Below are 19,239 nucleotides of genomic sequence, written 5' to 3' on the forward strand. Positions count from 1 at the left end.
GAGCAGCTTGTTTATTTTAATTATTCGTAGTATTATACTCTATTAATTACGTTCTTTGGGATTTTTAAAAGAATGCTTGTCTACCTTCATTGTGTTCTTTCTTTTTTTCGATGAATTATTAAATTACGATCTCTTCTACCAAGAACAAAAAAAGAATATGAACAAGGAAAACGACATACACAAAGAGGTCCTTAGAATTTAATGCTTCACATTTACTCCTTCACCCACACCACACACCTTTTGTCCCTTTTTAATGATCTGTTGAGTTTTTTTATAAAATAATTTATAGTTAAAACAAAATTATTCAAATAAAATTTCACAATCGCGTTATATACATTTAACCAAAAAACAAATTTTCAATTAAATGTATATATAATTATTTTTTATCAAAAATGAATCTATCAAAATATGTAAAAATTAATAATAAATGGTAATGACTTCGGCGGTTACTTCTTGGGATGTGTCAGAAATCCGTTCAAAAATGTGTTTTATATTTTTATTTATGAAATAAAATAAAACAATTCCAGTTCCTTAAGAAAAAAACTTTTTATTTTGCTCCTAATAAAAAAACAGAAATGTTTTTAAATTAATTTTCGTATCTGCATGCAAAGTCGACGTATATTAATTTATAGACATGTAAGACATTGGCTTTCGATCCATATTGACCCTTTTTAAGAGGTAGCATGAAAAAGTTTACCAATTATAAAAAAAGTTCTCTTTTTTTTTACAGAAAATTTCCATCGCTTTCTGACAAGAGAATACCATAAGAAGAGACATACGATCTGCCAAAACTTTCAAAAAATTTAAACAAAAACCATAAATATAAAATAAAATAACCCTTCTAGGGAAAAATATATTCCATATTCATTTATCTTCACCCGACCGTCGCTTTCTTGGTAGCTATGTTCTGTCACTGTCCATTTTCTCAGGCCTCGAATATGAACAATATGGGAGCTACTTAAATAATATTCCTCCATTTACGTATCTAATTATAATCATACTTCTTGGAGTTAAAAAATTCTCTTTAACCAAACCAGCTTGATTATTGTAACCACTGTAAAGTGTGCAGAGTAGCTACCAGTTTGGAAGACAAACATTTAAGACATTAGTAAAGTCTTCTGGGTACAAATATTGAATGCGACCTTCAGTAATTAAATACACAAAGACACATCTGTAATAATCTAGATTGAAGAGGGACATGTTTATGTCAAACATTGGGCTTACCTAATCACAATCATACTCATTTGATCACTACAAAAGCAGAAAAAAAGTACTGGGGTAAAAACATAAAAGATAAGAAAATCAGTGGGTAAAAGTAAAATCAAAGAAAAAAAACAGGGGAAGTGAGAGAGAGAGAGAGAGAGTGATGAGTTATGTAATGTAACAACAAAACAAAAGAAGAAAGAAAAAAACAAGTGTTACTGGATTTGCCAGCAACAAGAGTGTGACACATGATTTGGCCTTGGAGAAAAGGTAACTGCTTTTACATCTCTTAATTATAACTCCTTTTCCCTCTCTCCTCTCTCTCTCTCTTCCATGCTGGTGGGTTCTTCTTTAGATCTCTGAACCAAAGCTCAAAGCTTTACACAGAAGGCACAGAGAGAGAGAATCAGAGAAGCCACAAACAAAGTGTTTCACTTTATTTCTTTTTGTTTCTATTTGATATTTTTTTTTTTACTTTTTTCACTCTGTGGTCAAATGTCTTCCTCTCTACTCTTCTTCTTCTTCCTTTTGGTTTGAGTCTCTCTTGTTACTTTAGAGAGAAAAATGTTGGCTTTTTGGAGAAGATGAGTGGAGAAAGGGAAAGTTTTGATGTTTAATTGAGTTGACCCACTTCGATCTACATCTGGATTTTGCAGCATTCTAGAGCGAAAATGAGGAAACATGGATGGCAACTTCCTTACCATCCTCTTCAGGTAACTTCAAACTGAGATTTCCTTGGTGGGTTTTGATTATTTGAGGTGAAAGTTTGAAACTTTATCTTGTGGGTTTTCACTTTTCTGGGTAAGGTGGTGGCTGTTGCTGTGTTCTTGGCTTTAGGGTTCGCTTTCTACGTCTTCTTTGCTCCGTTCGTTGGGAGCAAGATTCATCAGTACATTGCGATGGGTATTTACACTCCTCTGGTAAGCTAAATCTGAGCCTTCTGAAAATCAAATCTGCTTTCAATTAAACATTGAAAAGGCTTTTAGAGATCAAAGTTGTGTACTTGTTGTCCTTTTTTATGTGTTGTCTCTTACTCTGCTATATTTTCTATTTCTGGGAAGTATATAGACTATTGGTTAAACAAATCTAACATGCCTTAGTTTGTCTATTATAGCTAATTAGGGAAATTGGATTTTACATTCCTTTTAGTTGGATCTTGATCTGGTCCCCATCAAGAGCTTAGAAGCATACAAATGGTCAAGCTAGCTCTAGACTACTTCTTGATTCTGAGCTTAATTTTAGGTCTATGGTTGAAACTTTGATCTCACATCTGTAGCAACTGATTCAATCCTTTGCATACAGTGCGGTATCATCATTGCATTCATCTTAAAATTAACTCTTATGTAAACATTGATGGGTTATTTTGTTTTTGGCAGATAACGTGTGTGGTTGGACTGTATATATGGTGTGCGGCTTCAGATCCTGCAGACCGTGGTGTTTTCCGGTCAAAGAAGTACCTGAAAGTTCCTGAAAACGGGAAGTTTCCTCAATCAAAGGGCTCAAAAGATGGTTGTGGTGGTGCTAAGTCTCATGACAGCACATGTGTACAGGATCAAGAAAATGGAACTAACACCAAGAAACTGGACTCATCGCAAGGATCTTGTTTTCTGCGTGTGCTTTGCTCTCCTTGTGCATTGATTTGTGGTTGCTGCAGTGGAAGAGATGAATCTTCTGAGCAGCAGATGAGTGAGGATGGGATGTTTTATTGCAGTCTTTGTGAAGTTGAGGTGAGAGAATCATTTGAAACCACAAACTTGTTTAGGACTAATCATTCTGGATAATGTATATTCTTTTTGCAGGTCTACAAATACAGTAAGCATTGCAGAGTTTGTGACAAGTGTGTGGACCGTTTTGATCATCACTGCAGGGTATTGAAAAGATCTGTCTGAACCCTTCATTCTTATTTACATTTCTCATCTTCTTGTGCTTATGGAGTTGTGTGTTGTAGTGGCTAAACAACTGCATTGGCAAGCGGAATTACCGAAAGTTCTTCAGCCTCATGATATCTGCTATTTTCTTGGTAAGGCTGCGCTGATGATCTTTCATCACTCCATGAATGTTTTTCTCTTCTGTTAGTTAATCTCTGACTTGTTGTGTTTGATCTTGCAGCTCATAATGCAATGGTCAACTGGGATTTTTGTGCTGGTGTTATGTGTACTCCGCAAGAACCAGTTTAGTGCAGAGATTGCCTTAAAGTTGGGAAGCAGCTTCTCTCTAGTTCCATTTGTTATAGTCGTTGTAAGTTTTATCTTCTTATACAACTGATCTTCTTCCCTTACTGACTCCTGAATGCAAGTTATGAAGGTTTCTTTTCTCTTGCAGGCAGTTTGCACTCTATTAGCAATGCTGGCAACGCTACCCCTTGCTCAGCTTTTCTTCTTCCACATTCTTCTCATTAAAAAGGTTGTATCTAATGCCTCAAGTACATGCCTAGACTTAGTTATCAGACTTGACTAAATGAATTTCTTTTAACAGGGAATAAGTACATACGACTACATAGTTGCACTTAGGGAACAAGAGCAAGAGCTAGAAGCTGGTGGTGGTCAGCAAAGCCCTCAAATGTCAATGATCAGCTCTTTCACTGGACTAAGCAGTGCAAGCTCCTTCAATACGTTTCATCGCGGAGCTTGGTGCACCCCACCACGTTTGTTTCTTGAGGATCAGGTACCTTGTTTCTTCACCAATTTTTCTTGTACCTTGTTTAATAATATAATATTATTTTCTCTATTGTGTTAATGTGTGTGTTTCTGTATACAGTTTGATGTAGTTCCTCCAGAGAATGCGTCTGTAAGTTCATATGGGAAGAAGTCAGTGGTTGAAGAACGCGTCAAGAAGAAGAACCAACCTGTGAAGATAAGTCCATGGACTCTAGCTCGCCTCAACGCAGAAGAAGTCTCAAAGGCAGCAGCAGAAGCAAGAAAGAAGTCCAAAATAATCAAGCCTGTAGCCAGACGAGAAAACCCCTTCGTTGGGTTAGAAGCAAGCAGCAGCTTCGGAAGCAGCGGCCGGAGAAACTTCCCAGCAAAGTTCGAAGCTGTTAATAGTAGTAACGGGAAGCATCAGCGAAGGCAATCTAAGCGCATCAGGTTACCAGCAGAGTTGCCTCTAGAACCGCTAATGAATGTTCAGACAAGAGCAGCTATTATGGAGACATCAACCAGCTCAGGGCTAGGTCCTCTTCAGCTAGAAGCAAGAAGCGCGTTTCAGACAAGCCGTGCGATGTCGGGATCAGGTGGTGGTGTTATGGTGACGTCTTCACCAGAGAGCAGCTTAGACTCGCATGACATTCAACCTTTTAGAGTTTCGTCTGAAGCGGAGGATTCAGCGCAGCTTAATGGGTTTTCTTCAGCTGTTGGTTTGATGAGTCAGCTAAGAGGACAACAACAACAGCAGCAGTCAATGATGATGATGCCATTGTCAAGGTCTACAAGTGATGGCTACGATGCATCTGGTGGAGAAGACAGTGATCAGGTTCCTTCTAGAAACATCCACAAATCAAGATGAGAAAGTATAATTAAGTTTTTGAGCTTTATAAGGGTTTGAGAGGCATTCTTTGATAAAATGCTGTGGTCACATTCAAGAAAAGTCAACATTTTTAGACAAATGTTTAAAAGAGACTCTTACAGTGTCTGCCAAGAGCTCTTAGGTGAAGGCATCAGGAAGAGTTGTGGATTCTGAATATTTATTATTTTAATTTCAAAGTAATGAGAACAGTTTGAACGTTAGGGATTGACCAGAACTTTCATTTCTTGTTTTGTAAGGAAAAGATCTTGTTTTGTTTTTTTTTTCATGAAAAGAATGTCAAGTTGCACAATTCATATGTTGTTATCTGAAATTCTTGCAAACCTCCTGTTTTCTGTAAGAAAGTGACTACAAACAATTCACGATCGAGATTACACCTTACAAAAATTGGAGAAGTTGAGATGTTCTGATTCTGAAATAGACATGATCAGTAGTGTTTACTTCCTACAAGATGCCACCATTGTTTTCTTTAAACAATGACCATCTTTTTGGAAGATGATGCATAAATTCAAGTTTGTTTCTTCTGAAGATAACAAACTTAATCTTTTTCTTATAAAGACTTGCAGCTTGCATGTTTAGGAAACAGCAATGTCATTACTGGATCATAAAGTCTATAGAATTTAACTTGTCTGAAAAAAGATGAAAAGAATTACATTTTCGATTGTCTTTCCCCTTTTCATATTGTGTGACAACTCGCAAACAACATCATTAAAGTAAACAATCCGTTTATAATACTATAAACTAGGAACTCTCATGATTGGTTCTGTAAAGATTTACAAATAAAATCATTAAAATAAATTGATATCGAGTTTCGATATATAAATCACTAAAGTTTTGAGGTATAAGTGAAGCATATATTCACAAGTGTGTACAAAGGCAAAGCTATATAGAATAGAAGAGAAATCAAACTTCACTCGAAGTGGAAGAGAGAAGAGGACTAGTGAGGCTATCGTTTCTGCTTCCTGAGAATCGAAGCGGGCGCAGAGCTGGATCTTGGTACGCACTGACCAAGTTATCGTAAAACTCACCCATTCTTGGATCGTTTTGATCTTCCCTATCCCTCTTCGTCAACACCTAAAGACCCCAACAACACACACAGAGTTAAATTCCATTTAACGTTTTTGTAACTCCCCTAAGGAGTTTGGGGTTTATTATATATACCTCGGCGGGATAGGCGGTGAATATAGGCATGAAGCGTTTACGACAGAACTCGTTGAAGAGAAGAGTGAAAACCGGAAGAGGAATAAGCAAGTAGGTAGCTAGTTCCATCTTCTTGAGAGCAAATAAACCAATTGCGATACCGTGCATGAGCACAAGAGAGAATATCATCGTATAGTGTATCATCGGCCAAAACATCCCTCCTGTTTCATACTTTGGTTCGTACACGTTTATGAACTGCATCCATAAATAAAACGCAATGGACTGCTTAGTTCAAGTGGAAGGAAAATTTTTTAAAATGAGTGTCACGTCACACTGTCACACATACCTGGTTACGGTAGATGATGTACGCAAGGACAAAGTAGAGAAAGATGAAAGGGAGAATCAACGGAGCTAAGAAGAAGTATGTAATCCCAAGAAGCCCGAAGAAGAGCACTCTCGGGGTGTCTCTGTGGTACCGCATTGGCGGGACTTCAAACTCTTCTTCCGTTGGTTCAAGCGATCTCTTCACGTAGCTGACCATGAAGGGAACTACGCGGAAGAGTTCAGTAAGAGTATCCGTCCACCCTGTTGTCACCACATAGGCGATGAAAAACGATGCCTGAGCTGGAACAGCCACAGCCAGCTTGAAAAGAATCTCCTTTGGGTCGAGAATCACAGAGAGCTTGTAGAAGGCTGAGCCAGAGAAAACAGTTGCGAAGAACACGTTCCATATTGTGAACCAGATCACTTTGTTGCAAGCACTCTTTTGAATGTCGCTGTGGCAGATGTGGCCTTGGAAAGAAGAGAGAAACTCCATGATGGGTGGTACTATTTTCAGAGATGTCTGAAGTATAAGACTTGGAAGGTACCCAGTTATGATCTGACTTACAATTTTCCTGCAACCAAAGATATAACTAACGTTTAGCACAGTGAGCATAAAGTATTTTAAAATGTAAAACCTTTAACGTACATTGATAGAATCAAGGTCAGGAAGGGGAAGAAGTATTCTAGCGCAGAGAGGTTGGTGAGACCTTGGACGAGCACGACTGGAACAAGAAACAAGGCGGTAAGGATGAGACAAGCGAACGCAATCACAATTTTAGAAAGCCATTTCTGCATAAACGATGCAGAGAAGAAAGGCCAGTGGACATCATGAGGCTCTGGCGCTGGTTCAGTGAGCCAGTAAGTGGGGTTGACTGATTGTGGCATGTGGAGTGCCATTGCAGCACCGTAACGTGACTTGAATGATACAAACGCAGCTCTAACTTCCTACAACCATGAGAGGTATATGTAAATGATGAGGAGGGATGTAGTATGCAAGCACTAATATCTAAGGGCATACCTTTCCAGGTGATGAAACTTCAGCTTGCCCCAAACGTATGTTGTGTTCCAATTCCTGTAAGACTTTCTCATAGTGACCCTCAGGAGTGTCCTTGCGACTGAAGAATCTCATTGGCGTCTTTTTAACCCGCTGGGGATCTGCCTGCTTCTTATGATGAACTTTTTTATATAACTTCTTGGCATTATCCTGCAAGAGGGCAGAGTTAAAAAAGAAGATACACAGGTATACTGTGTAATGGAAGAAGGCAGATTAGGTGTTTCAGTCAGGACTTACAACGACGCTTCGAAGCTTACTTGTTCGATGGATAACCACATGAGACAGGTAGGTAGAGGAATGATTTTCTCTAAAGAACCTATCAACAGTGTCGCTCACAGTGGCTCCATCAGAAGAAGGGACATTACGGACCAAGATGGTGAACTGATTTGGCTGAGGTTTTGATGAATGGAAATGCTCAATCCTTTTCATGCCAATATATCTGAATTCCTGTCAAAGACAAAACCATACTAGTGACAAATCTTCTAAAGAGAGCTTTGGTATTTGATTAGAGTGGAAAGAAACTGCCTTACCAAGTAAAGAAGACAGCAGACGAAAGCAGTCACAAGATATATAGCTCCAAAGTGAACCCATAGCCTGCAAGCAACCAAACAAAAGAGCACTGATTGCAACAAACCTAATGTCATTTTTGGGAACTATTATTGCTTCTTTTTTGTTCTGCACATAGTTCTTGTCATGAGTTGAAACTCAGCTGCATTAATGGAGCCTTAATAATACTATTAATCAATGTTCAGGAAATCGATAGGCGGCAGTTATGAGTTTTATAGAAAATTATTGTTTAGGCAGATGTCTAGACCGATTTTGTTTTGTTTAGGTTTAATTTGCCGCTTTAGTGCGGCCTAGACCAATTTTAGAACACAGCTATAAAGAGTTATGAGGTTGTTACCATGGTGAGCGAGTATTGAGGTTAACAACAGAGAATATATCCAAGGAATTGGCAGACCAGTCAGAATAGTTAATCTGAGTAAGCTGATCACCGAAGACGTTGACAGGCAAGATAACAAAAACCCCAATGATCCCAGCAAACAAGAACACTTTCAAACTGCACAAAGAGAGAGATAATCATTCATTACCAATGCATTATATAATGGAATAATTTCAAAGTCAAGATGGGAGTTTACCTGAAAGTAATCATTCTCATAAAGACGACGCCGTCCAAGCCAGATGATGCCATGAGTTCCTCTTCGGATGGCCTCCACGATTTCCAAATCCAGCGAACGGAAGGGATGTACCTAGCGACCTTGTTGCGTCTTCTTTTAGAGGTCCCTGCCACGAGCCGGCGCGGTAGGAAGACTTCGTAGTTGTGCGGCTGCTTCCTCAGGATAGAGTAGAGTATGAAGAGCAGTACACAGAGGCACGAGTTTATCCCAACGGACATTAAAAGTGCAGACACCAGCATCTTTATGAGGACGGTTTCAATATCCTCAGAGCTGCTGTGTAATAATAAACTCTAGCTCGAGAAACGCAGAGATTCAAGTTCACCTCTCTCAACACGATTCGAACCTATAACCTCTAAGATAAACTAATCTTTTGTTAGTTAAATTTAATCATTAGGCCAACTCTTCATTGATAAACAGATCAATAATCCCACCAAAAAAGACTACACACGAAGGCTTAAGACACTACGTAAGCTCAGATTCAAACACAACGCCTAGATTCTACATATTTTTTTTCTCTGTCGTCTAAATCAGGGATAAAATTCGTCATCAGTGACGACGCGAAATGAATAGTACTAAAGAAACAATACAGTCTGATTCAAATCGTGGGATCAATGATTAAACTTAGGAGAAGGGAGGATGATCAAACCTGAGACAACCGCGAAATCGAAATCAAGAGACGCGTTTGAAAACTTCAAAGTCAAGTGATGGGAGCCGAAGAACGCAGCAGGAACCCGAGAAACTGAAAATAGTATTGTCCGTATATAATATGATTGATTGATTGATGAGAAGCAGAAGCCAAATAACGAGAAGATTTTTTTAAAAAGTTTAATCAGTGTTATGAATGAAATGGACGGTCAAGAACACGATTATCACACGCGTTATATAAAATGTTATCGAATTCAGATTTTGGACCTTCCCTCGCTCCCCCATTTTGTTTGTTTATTGGTAATTGCCCGAAATGCCCTCAGTGTTCTTTGGGATGATTATTATGATTGTAGGACTCTTCAAGGGTATTTTTGTATAGTTTGTAGAGTCAACGGCTTAGCAACAAACACCTGTTTATGAAGCAATCGCTATTAATAAAATCGTATGAACAGTAATAATAATTCGACATTGGACATGTTCGTATATTCTAAAAATATTCTTTTTATAAGTATAAAAACAAGACAGAACAACGAAACGCTGCGTTTTGAACTAGGAAAGAAGAAAGAGAGCACTTTCCAAATCCAGGAAGAAGATGAGCGAGGTGTTTGAAGGGGACGAGCGCCAGTACTGCGAGCTATCAACTAATCGCACCCGAATATTCATAATGGCTTGAATCTCTCTTTCTCTCCATAGGTCACCACTTGTATCCCACAACGTGCAATGTTTACACAAAGTTGTCGGAATGTGATATTGTCTGAAGCTGAAAATGCACATTTTCTATAGTTTAAACCGTCAAATTATCCAAGCATTAAGGACCAACAAATCTAAACAAAGAACTAAACCCAAGAAGGACAATACTGGCACATAAAATCAAAGTTCTAAGTCTCAAGAGAACATGCTTGCAGTAGTCATTGACTTAATATACAACACCCAAAAGAAAAGTAGATTGTTTCGTGCGTGTGACACAGCCTGTAAGTAACAAATTAGATGACTTTCTTCTTCTCGAAAAAGGTCTTCAAGTGTACATACTGCATAGCTGCCACTCCTATGCAGACGAATAAAGAGAGCAAACTCAACCACGCCATTTTAGTGTTTGTTGACCGGTTCAGATCTTGCATTTCTTCTTCCCTGAGGACAACACCCAAACCAAAGTCAATAACAATAAACCAACCAAACATCTAAGAATCCAATAAGCACAAGTCTTTACCTTTCTCTAAGATAAAACATCTCTTCATGAATTGAGTTGACAGTATCAAGAAGGCTCTTTACATCAAACTCCATGGTCTGCCACAAAAAAACGACAAGAACAACTGCATAAGAACACGTATGATTCTAAACACCAATATCAAAATTAACTATCATAGCATCATCACATCCATATAATCTCCAACTCAAACAAATTCGTTATTACTCAAAACTAAAATAGAGCTTACTTCGACTTGGCTCTTCTTGGCAACAGTAGCCCAGCTCTTGGATTGAACACCCGTCCTCCACTCAAAATCAATGCTCAGAGTCACCTCAGGCTTATGATCAACGGCTGAGAAACACGCCATGTAGTCCCCTGCTTCCACTGCCGAGAACGCGAACTGCCCAGACGCCACTTGATCCGCGTGATGGTACGCGTTCCCTGAGCTTGACGTTACCTTTATCATCAGAAACGCACGCAATACAAAATCAGATCTCTCCCAGAAAAAAATATACAAAAAACTCAAATCAAAACGGATCCGCGTTACCTTGACGGAGATCTTGTGAGATTGAGGCAAATCGTGGCCTTCGTGAGGGTTATCGACGCTGTACTTTCCGACGGTCATTGAATTGCTCTTGATGTCTTCCGCTATACACTTTGTCCGTCCCGAGTGCAGATCGAAGTGCAGCGAGTGTGCAACACGCGACGAAATCACTAGAATCATAACCACCGTCCATAGCTTCTGCGACTGGAGAAGAAACATTTTCGAAAGATAATAATCAGAATCTCTTTCCTTCGTCGCCCGTCGGTCTTTATTATTGGAGACGAACACCAGTTACAATTTACACGTGTATGTGTCTCATTGGTTAAGACACATAAGTTTGTATAAACCGGTCTAAATTTATTAGGGCTTTCTCAGCCTACCCGGTTTGGTATGTCTTAATGTGGTCCAAACGTCTAACATTAATTTACTTTTTCTGCAAGGGCAAAATAGGCAAAAGCTTTTGTTTTTTCAGTAACTAAAAAGGAAGTGCTTCGTTACTGTGAAGAGAACTTTGAGTTTGACACACGAATATAGAATAAGAGCATATCATCTACGTTCTGGATTCTCTGTTTAGTGTTCAGTTTGTGGATTGTGTTACACGTCTTTTCTATTAGGTCAAAGTTTTAACACAAAAGAAGTATCTTGATCAATTTAAACAAATGTAATAATCTTTTTTCCAAAGTTATAATTAGTATATGCTTTGATTTCATTTTTTTTTCCTTTGGATTCATGTATAAAATACGGTCTTTACACGTTGAATTAGTCACTGGAAAAAAAACTATTATGTGGCAGTGAATCAGATAGTTTTATTATGATAGCTGATCAGTCATCTTTGTCATCAGTTTCATCATCGTCATAGTAATGGAAAGGATGTGGAACTGACTTGAATGCTCTGTATTTGCCTACATTGTTCAAGTGCTCATTCTCCAACCTGAAAAATTACTCATTACATTCATATTAAAGTTGAACAGAACATGTACATGTACCTGAAGAAGCTCCACATTCCCCTACGAACAATCTCTAAACATGAGATAATGGTTGAAACAGCGACTTTGTGAAGGGACTTCAAGTTGAACTCCAGAACCAGCTGCATCCATGCCACTCTTAGAATCACATCCACTACCTGTCAAAAAAATTCAAATCATATTCAACAGGAAATATGCTTTATCCTATATGAGATTCTCTGATATTGTGTAGTGGTTGGTAGTTAGTTACCATGGCAGCAAAATAGACGCTTTTGTGAGGGACAAGAAGTTTGTCTCTCAGGTAAGGGTTCTTGGAATGCCTACGGAGGAGTCCCCAGTCTATAACAATGTCCCAGAATGTGTTCATACATATCGCAACACCTGAACTTACAAGAGCCATAATCATCCAGTTTCTTCCCTTTTTCAGTTCAAAAGCTGTTCTTATGATGACCGCAATGATTGTCAACATGTATTTCAGAGCATTGTATCCGTGTATTGAATCTTTTTCTTCGCATAATCTGCGTACGCACTGCAAGAAAACATAGATATAAGTAAACGACATGTCAGAAAATTGGTGAGTGAAAGAGATTGCATTGTGTGATGATAACCTGGAGGAAGCGGAGCCAGTAAGGTATAACCCCAACGACAAAGTAGAAGACATTGTAAACACCATGACGTTGACACTTTTCTTGCCTCTGCATGTATTCTCCTAAACCATAGTAGCAAATGAATAACTCCAAACTTCTGATGGCTTGCACCTGAACTTACAAAACAAATAACAGCACCATTTCACTAAAAATATTGCCAATTTATAGTAAAAAAAAAAAAGAAACAATGCAAGAACTATTACAAAACCTGACTAGTTAGGTGGTCGGCCAAGAAAAAATCTGGAAGTGTAACCTATGATGATGAAAATAAAAAAAACATCAAGGTAAGATCTTTGCTGTTCTTGGTTTTAGCGACTGGTAAATAAATGTATATATGTGAAATTTTGAAACAATCACCTCGTAGAGAGGAGCACAAATGCAGTGAAGCAGTGATCGAAGGAAGAACACCCGACTTGAGCGGTATATGATGTTGAGAGGACAAAAGAGTATGAAAAGAACAATCTGCAACCAGAAAGAATTGTTTCAAATCTTATCAAAAGATAGTTAAACAACTGCACAAAATGTAAATACTGGAAACATATTCTTACAGTGACTAAACCCAAAGGAATAACTTCAGGGAGTGTGTTATGGTCTTTCATCTTCCAGTCCATATCAAACTGCAAATTTAGCAGGAAGCAGATGAAAGCAAGCACCGCAAGACCGGTGCTCACCAGGAAAACTTCTCTGTAACCTAACTCAGTTCCCTGCTTAAAACCAAAGATGAAGGTATAGTTGACTCTATAGAGCCTCCAGAAGTATATATTTGCCGAGTACATGAGCATATGAAGAATGATGTATCCAAATAAGCTGCAGGGCAAGCAATACTTGTGAGTGTTAGCAAGAGAGTTCACTAGGCACATGTTCTGAATCGTTGATTAGGATCAATATGTTAATTGCCTGTAAAGAGGGATAATATTCGCCATGTATGCAGTACCGTAGTCCTTCTCCATGAGCTTTCTACTTTCTATCTTGAAAACCACCGCAACTATAAGTGCAATTGAGCAACCAGAAAAGAAACCTGTGAGAAGTTGAAGAAGAATCATCAGTTAATGAATGTAAACATAACTGAAATCTTTTTCTCTTTTCATACCAGAGAAGAATGTAACCCTGTGCCTTTCTCTTTTAACTTTTGGCCTTAAACACTTCATGCCTTCTCTTCGGTTTCCGCTTGAAAAGTGCTTAACGAAAGCTACCTCTACTCTCTCCAGGAGCCTGTTAACCTAAAGCAGGATATAGTGAACAAAAATGTATTCATGTAAGAACATAAAAGAGAACTGCTTTGAAGTCTAAAACACTCCACAAACCTCATCAGAACTCCCAATCAATGAATTATCCACAGTTTTCATGTAGTTCCTGGACGCATTCCTTGAAGCAATCTACACATTTAACCATGAATATTAATACATTGCTCATATAACAGGTAGAAGAACCTCTTATATATTACCTTCTCGTACTTCTTCATAATCTTTGAAAACGCCAGAAGATTCATGAAACTGATTGAAATTTACACAAAACTCAGACAAATCAGTAGCAATGCAATGTAAAAGAAAGATTGCTTGAGAAACTGAGCTTTGCCTCCTTACCTGTACTCCTTGAGACGGCGGAGTTTTTGATAGAACTCACTAAACACAAGCCTCAACTGTTCCTCTGCTTTCTTTAACCCTTTCTTGGAGACTGGTTCTTTAGAATCTCCAAAAAAGCCTTTTAATGTAGAAAGGGGAGACTCAAGCGCTTCATTCATCTTCACACGCTCCAGTATCTCATGGAGATCCTGCTTATCACCACTACCATCTTCCTCCTCGTTCCCACTAGTACGAGAGACCGGGACAATGTCAGTCACTATATGCGAAGCCTCTTCTTCTGGAATACTAGTTCTGTCAATACCATGCACCATATCTCTGTTTGCACTACCTGGTGTTCTAATTGTGCTATCATCTGATGTTTCATCTACTACAACTTTATCAGAAGGATGCTTCTCCAGATTCGTGTTACTACTAGCATCAGGCTTCTTCACCTTGACACGCAATGCAATGAGTGCATCCATTTGTTTATCAAGCAAAGCAGCTTCCTCGAGCACTTCCTCGACTTTCTCCCGGTAAAATCTGTTGACTTTGTTTAGATTCTCATCGAGCTTCTTGAAGAAGGACTCTTCAAACTCACTTCCTTCTTCAGACTTTTTTAGAAACTTAGTCTTGTAGAGCTTACGATGAGAATCATCTTGTTGATGCACTTCCGTGTCAACTGTTATGACTTGGTCCTCAATGTCACCTCCTTCACTGTTCCTGTGATGGTACGAAAGGCCGCTAAAGGAACGGTGCAACGCTTCTGCTTGTTGTGAGACTCTGGAGGCTACTCTGGTTAGCTTGCTGTGCTTGTAGCTGCGTATCTGTTTGAGAATCCTCTTCAAGCCGTTGTAGTCCATGTAGGCTTCTACCCACTCCGGCACCATTTGCTTCTTGAATATCTTCCCGAACTTCATCTTTACTCGATCTGATCACAACCTAACTGCAATTAGGATCAAAATCACGCATGCAGCCATAAAACAGCATAAACTAGGGTTCATGGTGATTTGATCATACAGAGTAATAAATGAGAAGAGATGGATACCTTGATGAGGAAGCAACCGCGCGCTTGATTAGAACCTGCTCTGAAAGTTTGTGAGTTACGAGTTTACGGCATTGATGAAGAAGAAGAAGAAGACGTCGGAACTTGAAACGCCACTCTCTTTGCTAATCGGCGACTGACACTAGTAATGGAGATCATATGCAGCTGAGACCGTGCTTTTAAAGAGGTTAATCTGTCTTTTTACAGCCGTTGGATTCTTCTGAGTGGGGTGCCACGCGGCGGTTACATGTATGGCAGTGTTTTGTTGATGGATCTTGTTGCGGCCGAAAACGATGGAAGGAAGCAAATCATAGATACTGGCTTTGACCACTGATTTGGCCCACCAGAGCTTGACACGTGTTGCTACGTATGCTCCCAGTGTGTCGGTAAAACCGCATAATTTGGCACTAGTATGGGCCTTTAACCAACTAAAACCGGTTATCTCATTTTCTTCGGTACTGCGTTTTTTGCTAAAGACAGGGATTCATAGACACGAGACACGACGTTCGGTATCAGTTCGGTTTTCTCATTTAGCTTCTTAGACGGTCAGACCACATTGGGTCCTATATACGTTTAGACCGGATTTAATTAATTAATAATACATTGAATTTCTTTGTAACGAGCAAATCTATACTATTATTTGCGAAGTAAATTTTTGCAACAGAGCTCTCACGTTGAAAGTTAGAGCGGTTAATATCGTTTATACCCTTAATGAATAAAATATATAAATAAATTAAAAAATAAAAACGAAATTTAATTGATTTTGATTAGATAATTGATTAATATTAAGAATAGTAAGAATTATCCACAATTTGAAAATATAGTTTAAAAAAAAGATAACTTCTGTATATATTGTATTGTTATCTGAAAAAGTCTTTAAGCAAGAAGTTAAAAACATAAATTCTATAACTAAATATTAACTACATAAAATTATTAATTATATAATTAATAATAGAATATTGAATTATCTAAAATCTAAAAATATAATTAAAAAAATAATTTCTATATATATTGTATTGTTATCTGAAAAATTATTTTAGTAAAACGTTAAAAGTTAAAAACATAAATTATATGATTAAATATCAATCAAACAATTTTTTAAATATAATTAAAAACTATTATTTGCGAAGTAAATTTTCACAATGGAGCTCTCACGTTGAAAGTTAGAGTGATTAATATCGTTTAACTCTTAATGAATAAAATGTATAAATAAATTAAAAAATAAAAACAAAATTTTAATTGATTTTGATTAGATAATTGATTAATATTAAGAATAGTAAGAATTATCCAAAATTTGAAAATATAATTTAAAAATTAGATAACTTCTGTATACATTGTATTGTTATCTGAAAAAATCTTTAAGTAAAAAGATAAAAACATAAATTCTATAACTAAATATTAATTAAATAAAATTATTAACTATATAATTAAAAACCGCGTTAAAAAGTTTAACATTTTCAAAAAAAACACATATTGTTTTAAGAACATTGAAAACCGTGTTAACAAGTTTAACATTTTCAAAAAAACACATTGTTTTAAGAACATTGAAAACTGTGTTAAAAAGTTTAATATTTTAAAAAAAATTATGAATCAATAATATTAATATAAAATTGTATCCAAAAAAATTAACAATAAATGTATAAACAAAAAGACAAACAAACCCTAAACCCTATAATCCTAAGCATTATTTTAAACCAAACCTAAATCCAACCTAAACCAAACGCTAAACCTTTCCTACTACCTAAACCCTAAATCCTACCTAACCCTAAACCCTACCTAAACCTAGAACTTAACCCTATCTAACCCTAAACCCTACATAAACCTAACCCTAATCCTTAAACCCTTCCTACTACCTAAACACTAAACCTATCTAACCGTAAACCTACCTAACCCTAAACGTAAACCCTACCTAACCCTAAACCTTATTTAACCTTAAACCCTACCTAACCCTAAACCCTACCTAACCCTAAAACCCTATCTAAAACCTAGGGTTTAGGGCTAGAAACGGTTTAGTGTTAGAAAGGTTTTTGGTTAGGTAGGGTTTAGGTTAGGAAAGGTTAGTAGGGTTTAGGGTTATGTAGGGTTTGGTTAGGTAGGGTTTAGGGTTAGTAGGGTTTAGGGTTTAGGGTTAGGTAGGGTTAGGGTTAGGTAGGGTTTAGGGTTAGGGTTAGGTAGGGTTAAGGGTTACCCTAAACCCTACTAACCTTAAACCCTACTAACCCTAAACCCTTTCTAATCCTAAACCCTACCTAACCCTAAACCCTACCTTACCCTAAACCCTACCTACCCTAAACCCTTTCTAACCCTAAACCCTACCTAACCCTAAACCCTGCCGAACCCTAAACCCTACCTAACCCTAAACTTTTTCTAACCTTAAACCCTGCCTAACCCTAAACCCTACCTAACCCTAAACCCTTTCTAACCCTAAACCCTTTCTAGCCCTAAATCCTACTAACCTTAAACCCTTTGTAACCCTAAACCCTGCTAAACCTAAACCCTGCCTAATTCAAAACCCTACCTAACCCTAACCCTACATAACCTTAAACCCTAAACCCTACCTAATTCTAAACCCTACATAACCCTAAACCCTACTAACCCTAAAACCTACCTAACCTAAACCCTACCTAACTCTAAAACCTTTCTAACCCTAAACCCTAACTAACCCTAACCCTAAACCCTACGTAACCCTACTAACCCTAAACCCGACCTAACCCTACATAACCCTAAACCCTACTAACCCTTCTTAACCTAAACCCTACCTAACCTAAAACCTTTCTAACCATAAACCCTTTCTAGTCCTAAACCTTACCTAACCCTAAACCCTACCTAACCTTAAACCCTAAACCCTTTCTAACCCTAAACCCTTTCTAACCCTAAACCCTACCTAACCCTAAACCCTACATAATCCTAAACCCTACCTAATTTTAAACCCTACCTAACCCTAAACTCTACCTTACCCTAAACCCATTCTAACCCTAAACCCCTTCTAGCCCTAAATCCTACTAACCCTAAACCCTTTCTAACCCTAAACCCTACCTAACCCTATACCCTACCTAACCCTAACCCTACATAACCCTAAACCCTACCTCCTAAACCCTACCTAACCCTAAAACCTTTCTAACCCTAAACCTTTTTTAACCCTAAACCCTACCTAACCCTAAACCCTACCTACACTAAACACTACCTAACCCTAAACCCTACCTAGCCCTAAACCCTACTAACCCTAAACCCTAATTAACCCAAAACCCTACCTAATTCTAAATCTTACCTAATCCTAAATCCTACAAACCCTAAACCCTACATACCCTAAACCCTACCTAACCCTAAACCCTAAAAACCCTACCTAACCATAAACCCTACCTAACCCTAAACCCTGATAACCCTAAACCCTGCCTAAACCTAACCCTACCTAAACCTAACCCTAAAACCCTACCTAAACCTAAAACTCTACCAATTCTAAACACTAAAAAATAATCTCAAAACTTAAAGCTAAAAAAACCTAAACTCTAAAGTTATGTAATTTGTTGTTGTGATATTCAAATAACAAATTACATAGCGGGTTTTAAATCTTACATCCATTATTTTAATTGCCAAAATATTTTGAAAGTTGTATCTTATGAATAAAAAAAGTAAATTATATTTTAATAACGTTAAATTTTGTTAAAATAGAATGAAAAACTATTATCATAAAGAAATAAAGAATTTTGATGAAATTTAAAAATCTTCGAATCAATAACAATTATTAGTAATATTTCAAAAACCTATAAAATATTATTGCTGTAGAATCTCAAAAAAATTAAAGTTCTCAAACATTTATTTGCCAATAACCATCCTTAAATCTTGTGCTCATTCAAAAAAATAATATTCTTTACATAATTGGAAACAAATTTTGTTTTTTGACTAGGAGACCCAAGTTTAAATTATACCACTAAAATATTTTAATATTTAATTGTTTAGAATTATATATATTATATATTCGAGAGTAGACAATGCATAGGATGACACTAAATTGATCGCAAGAATTTTTTTGGAAAACACAATATAACTAGTATAGTATAAAAAGAACTTTTCAAAAATTTATGAAAATGTTTAAGCCCGCATTGCGGGCAAAACACCTAGTTAGTTTAATATACAAAAAAAAATGGGATACCATAGAATGGGGGAAAATAGTAATGATGGGGAAAAAAAAAGAGAAGAAATAAGGTATGTAGTGCAAATAGAGTAGAT

At 37.4% G+C, this 19,239-nt stretch overlaps 4 protein-coding genes across 13 annotated transcripts; 1 reads left to right on the forward strand and 3 right to left on the reverse strand.

Moving 5' to 3' along the window:
• Positions 1 to 1,349: 1,349 nt before the first annotated feature.
• On the forward strand, positions 1,350 to 5,048 carry LOC103831338 (probable protein S-acyltransferase 22). 2 transcript variants are annotated; one of them, XM_033274335.1, is made up of 10 exons: positions 1,350 to 1,363; positions 1,760 to 1,916; positions 2,010 to 2,123; positions 2,580 to 2,930; positions 3,003 to 3,071; positions 3,152 to 3,223; positions 3,313 to 3,441; positions 3,526 to 3,606; positions 3,679 to 3,867; positions 3,961 to 5,048. In XM_033274335.1, the coding sequence occupies exons 2-10, from the start codon at positions 1,875 to 1,877 to the stop codon at positions 4,705 to 4,707; spliced, it is 1,794 nt and encodes a 597-aa protein (XP_033130226.1). In that variant the 5' UTR covers positions 1,350 to 1,363; positions 1,760 to 1,874; the 3' UTR covers positions 4,708 to 5,048. The 2 variants fall into 2 exon arrangements, with proteins under 2 accessions (XP_033130226.1, XP_009105487.1); XM_009107239.3 differs by lacking the exon at positions 1,350 to 1,363 and having other exon boundaries at positions 1,493 to 1,916.
• Positions 5,049 to 5,433: 385 nt separating this feature from the next.
• On the reverse strand, positions 5,434 to 9,590 carry LOC103831340 (CSC1-like protein At1g69450). Of its 6 annotated transcripts, none has more exons than XM_033274320.1 (10): positions 9,068 to 9,587; positions 8,383 to 8,694; positions 8,148 to 8,303; positions 7,774 to 7,837; positions 7,481 to 7,690; positions 7,208 to 7,393; positions 6,836 to 7,134; positions 6,212 to 6,761; positions 5,887 to 6,120; positions 5,434 to 5,799 (listed from the first exon to the last, which is right to left on the reverse strand). In XM_033274320.1, exons 2-10 carry the CDS (start codon positions 8,658 to 8,660, stop codon positions 5,629 to 5,631), a joined length of 2,148 nt encoding a protein of 715 aa, XP_033130211.1. In that variant the 5' UTR covers positions 8,661 to 8,694; positions 9,068 to 9,587; the 3' UTR covers positions 5,434 to 5,628. The 6 variants fall into 6 exon arrangements, with proteins under 6 accessions (XP_033130211.1, XP_033130208.1, XP_018508879.1 ...); XM_033274317.1 differs by having other exon boundaries at positions 5,498 to 5,799; positions 9,081 to 9,590; XM_018653363.2 differs by having other exon boundaries at positions 5,498 to 5,799; positions 8,383 to 8,764; positions 9,068 to 9,590.
• Positions 9,591 to 9,821: 231 nt separating this feature from the next.
• Positions 9,822 to 11,056, reverse strand: LOC103831341 (transmembrane emp24 domain-containing protein p24delta10). Its single transcript, XM_009107241.3, has 4 exons — positions 10,800 to 11,056; positions 10,500 to 10,709; positions 10,274 to 10,350; positions 9,822 to 10,194 (listed from the first exon to the last, which is right to left on the reverse strand). The coding sequence occupies exons 1-4, from the start codon at positions 11,013 to 11,015 to the stop codon at positions 10,050 to 10,052; spliced, it is 648 nt and encodes a 215-aa protein (XP_009105489.1). The 5' UTR covers positions 11,016 to 11,056; the 3' UTR covers positions 9,822 to 10,049.
• A 490-nt stretch (positions 11,057 to 11,546) lies between these two features.
• On the reverse strand, positions 11,547 to 15,785 carry LOC103831342 (phosphate transporter PHO1 homolog 10). 4 transcript variants are annotated; one of them, XM_033274313.1, is made up of 13 exons: positions 15,016 to 15,785; positions 13,992 to 14,909; positions 13,853 to 13,901; positions 13,713 to 13,784; positions 13,499 to 13,628; positions 13,306 to 13,426; positions 12,957 to 13,215; positions 12,766 to 12,870; positions 12,617 to 12,661; positions 12,370 to 12,519; positions 12,012 to 12,290; positions 11,783 to 11,919; positions 11,619 to 11,727 (listed from the first exon to the last, which is right to left on the reverse strand). In XM_033274313.1, the coding sequence occupies exons 2-13, from the start codon at positions 14,885 to 14,887 to the stop codon at positions 11,619 to 11,621; spliced, it is 2,352 nt and encodes a 783-aa protein (XP_033130204.1). In that variant the 5' UTR covers positions 14,888 to 14,909; positions 15,016 to 15,785. The 4 variants fall into 4 exon arrangements, with proteins under 4 accessions (XP_033130205.1, XP_033130203.1, XP_033130204.1 ...); XM_009107242.3 differs by having other exon boundaries at positions 13,992 to 14,913; XM_033274314.1 differs by having other exon boundaries at positions 11,547 to 11,919; positions 13,992 to 14,913; positions 15,016 to 15,783.
• Between the last annotated feature and the right edge of the window lie 3,454 nt (positions 15,786 to 19,239).

Source organism: Brassica rapa, chromosome A07 (assembly GCF_000309985.2).
Source record: "Brassica rapa cultivar Chiifu-401-42 chromosome A07, CAAS_Brap_v3.01, whole genome shotgun sequence".
NCBI lineage: Eukaryota > Viridiplantae > Streptophyta > Magnoliopsida > Brassicales > Brassicaceae > Brassica > Brassica rapa.

Coding starts and splice junctions, on each gene's coding strand:
- LOC103831338 (XM_033274335.1), top strand. CDS start 1,875: ATGAGGAAACATGGATGGCAACTTCCTTACCATCCTCTTCAG. Junction 3,607..3,678: donor ACATTCTTCTCATTAAAAAG/GTTGTATCTAAT, acceptor TTCTTTTAACAG/GGAATAAGTACATACGACTA. Junction 3,868..3,960: donor GTTTGTTTCTTGAGGATCAG/GTACCTTGTTTC, acceptor TTCTGTATACAG/TTTGATGTAGTTCCTCCAGA.
- LOC103831340 (XM_033274320.1), bottom strand. CDS start 8,660: ATGCTGGTGTCTGCACTTTTAATGTCCGTTGGGATAAACTCGTGCCTC. Junction 7,691..7,773: donor TCTGCTGTCTTCTTTACTTG/GTAAGGCAGTTT, acceptor TGTCTTTGACAG/GAATTCAGATATATTGGCAT. Junction 6,762..6,835: donor CTGACCTTGATTCTATCAAT/GTACGTTAAAGG, acceptor CTTTGGTTGCAG/GAAAATTGTAAGTCAGATCA.
- LOC103831341 (XM_009107241.3), bottom strand. CDS start 11,015: ATGTTTCTTCTCCAGTCGCAGAAGCTATGGACGGTGGTTATGATTCTA. Junction 10,351..10,499: donor CCAAGAAGAGCCAAGTCGAA/GTAAGCTCTATT, acceptor TTTTTGTGGCAG/ACCATGGAGTTTGATGTAAA. Junction 10,195..10,273: donor ATGTTTTATCTTAGAGAAAG/GTAAAGACTTGT, acceptor TGTTGTCCTCAG/GGAAGAAGAAATGCAAGATC.
- LOC103831342 (XM_033274312.1), bottom strand. CDS start 14,887: ATGAAGTTCGGGAAGATATTCAAGAAGCAAATGGTGCCGGAGTGGGTA. Junction 13,785..13,852: donor TTATGAAGAAGTACGAGAAG/GTAATATATAAG, acceptor TTAAATGTGTAG/ATTGCTTCAAGGAATGCGTC. Junction 11,920..12,011: donor GCGTCTATTTTGCTGCCATG/GTAACTAACTAC, acceptor TTTTTTTGACAG/GTAGTGGATGTGATTCTAAG.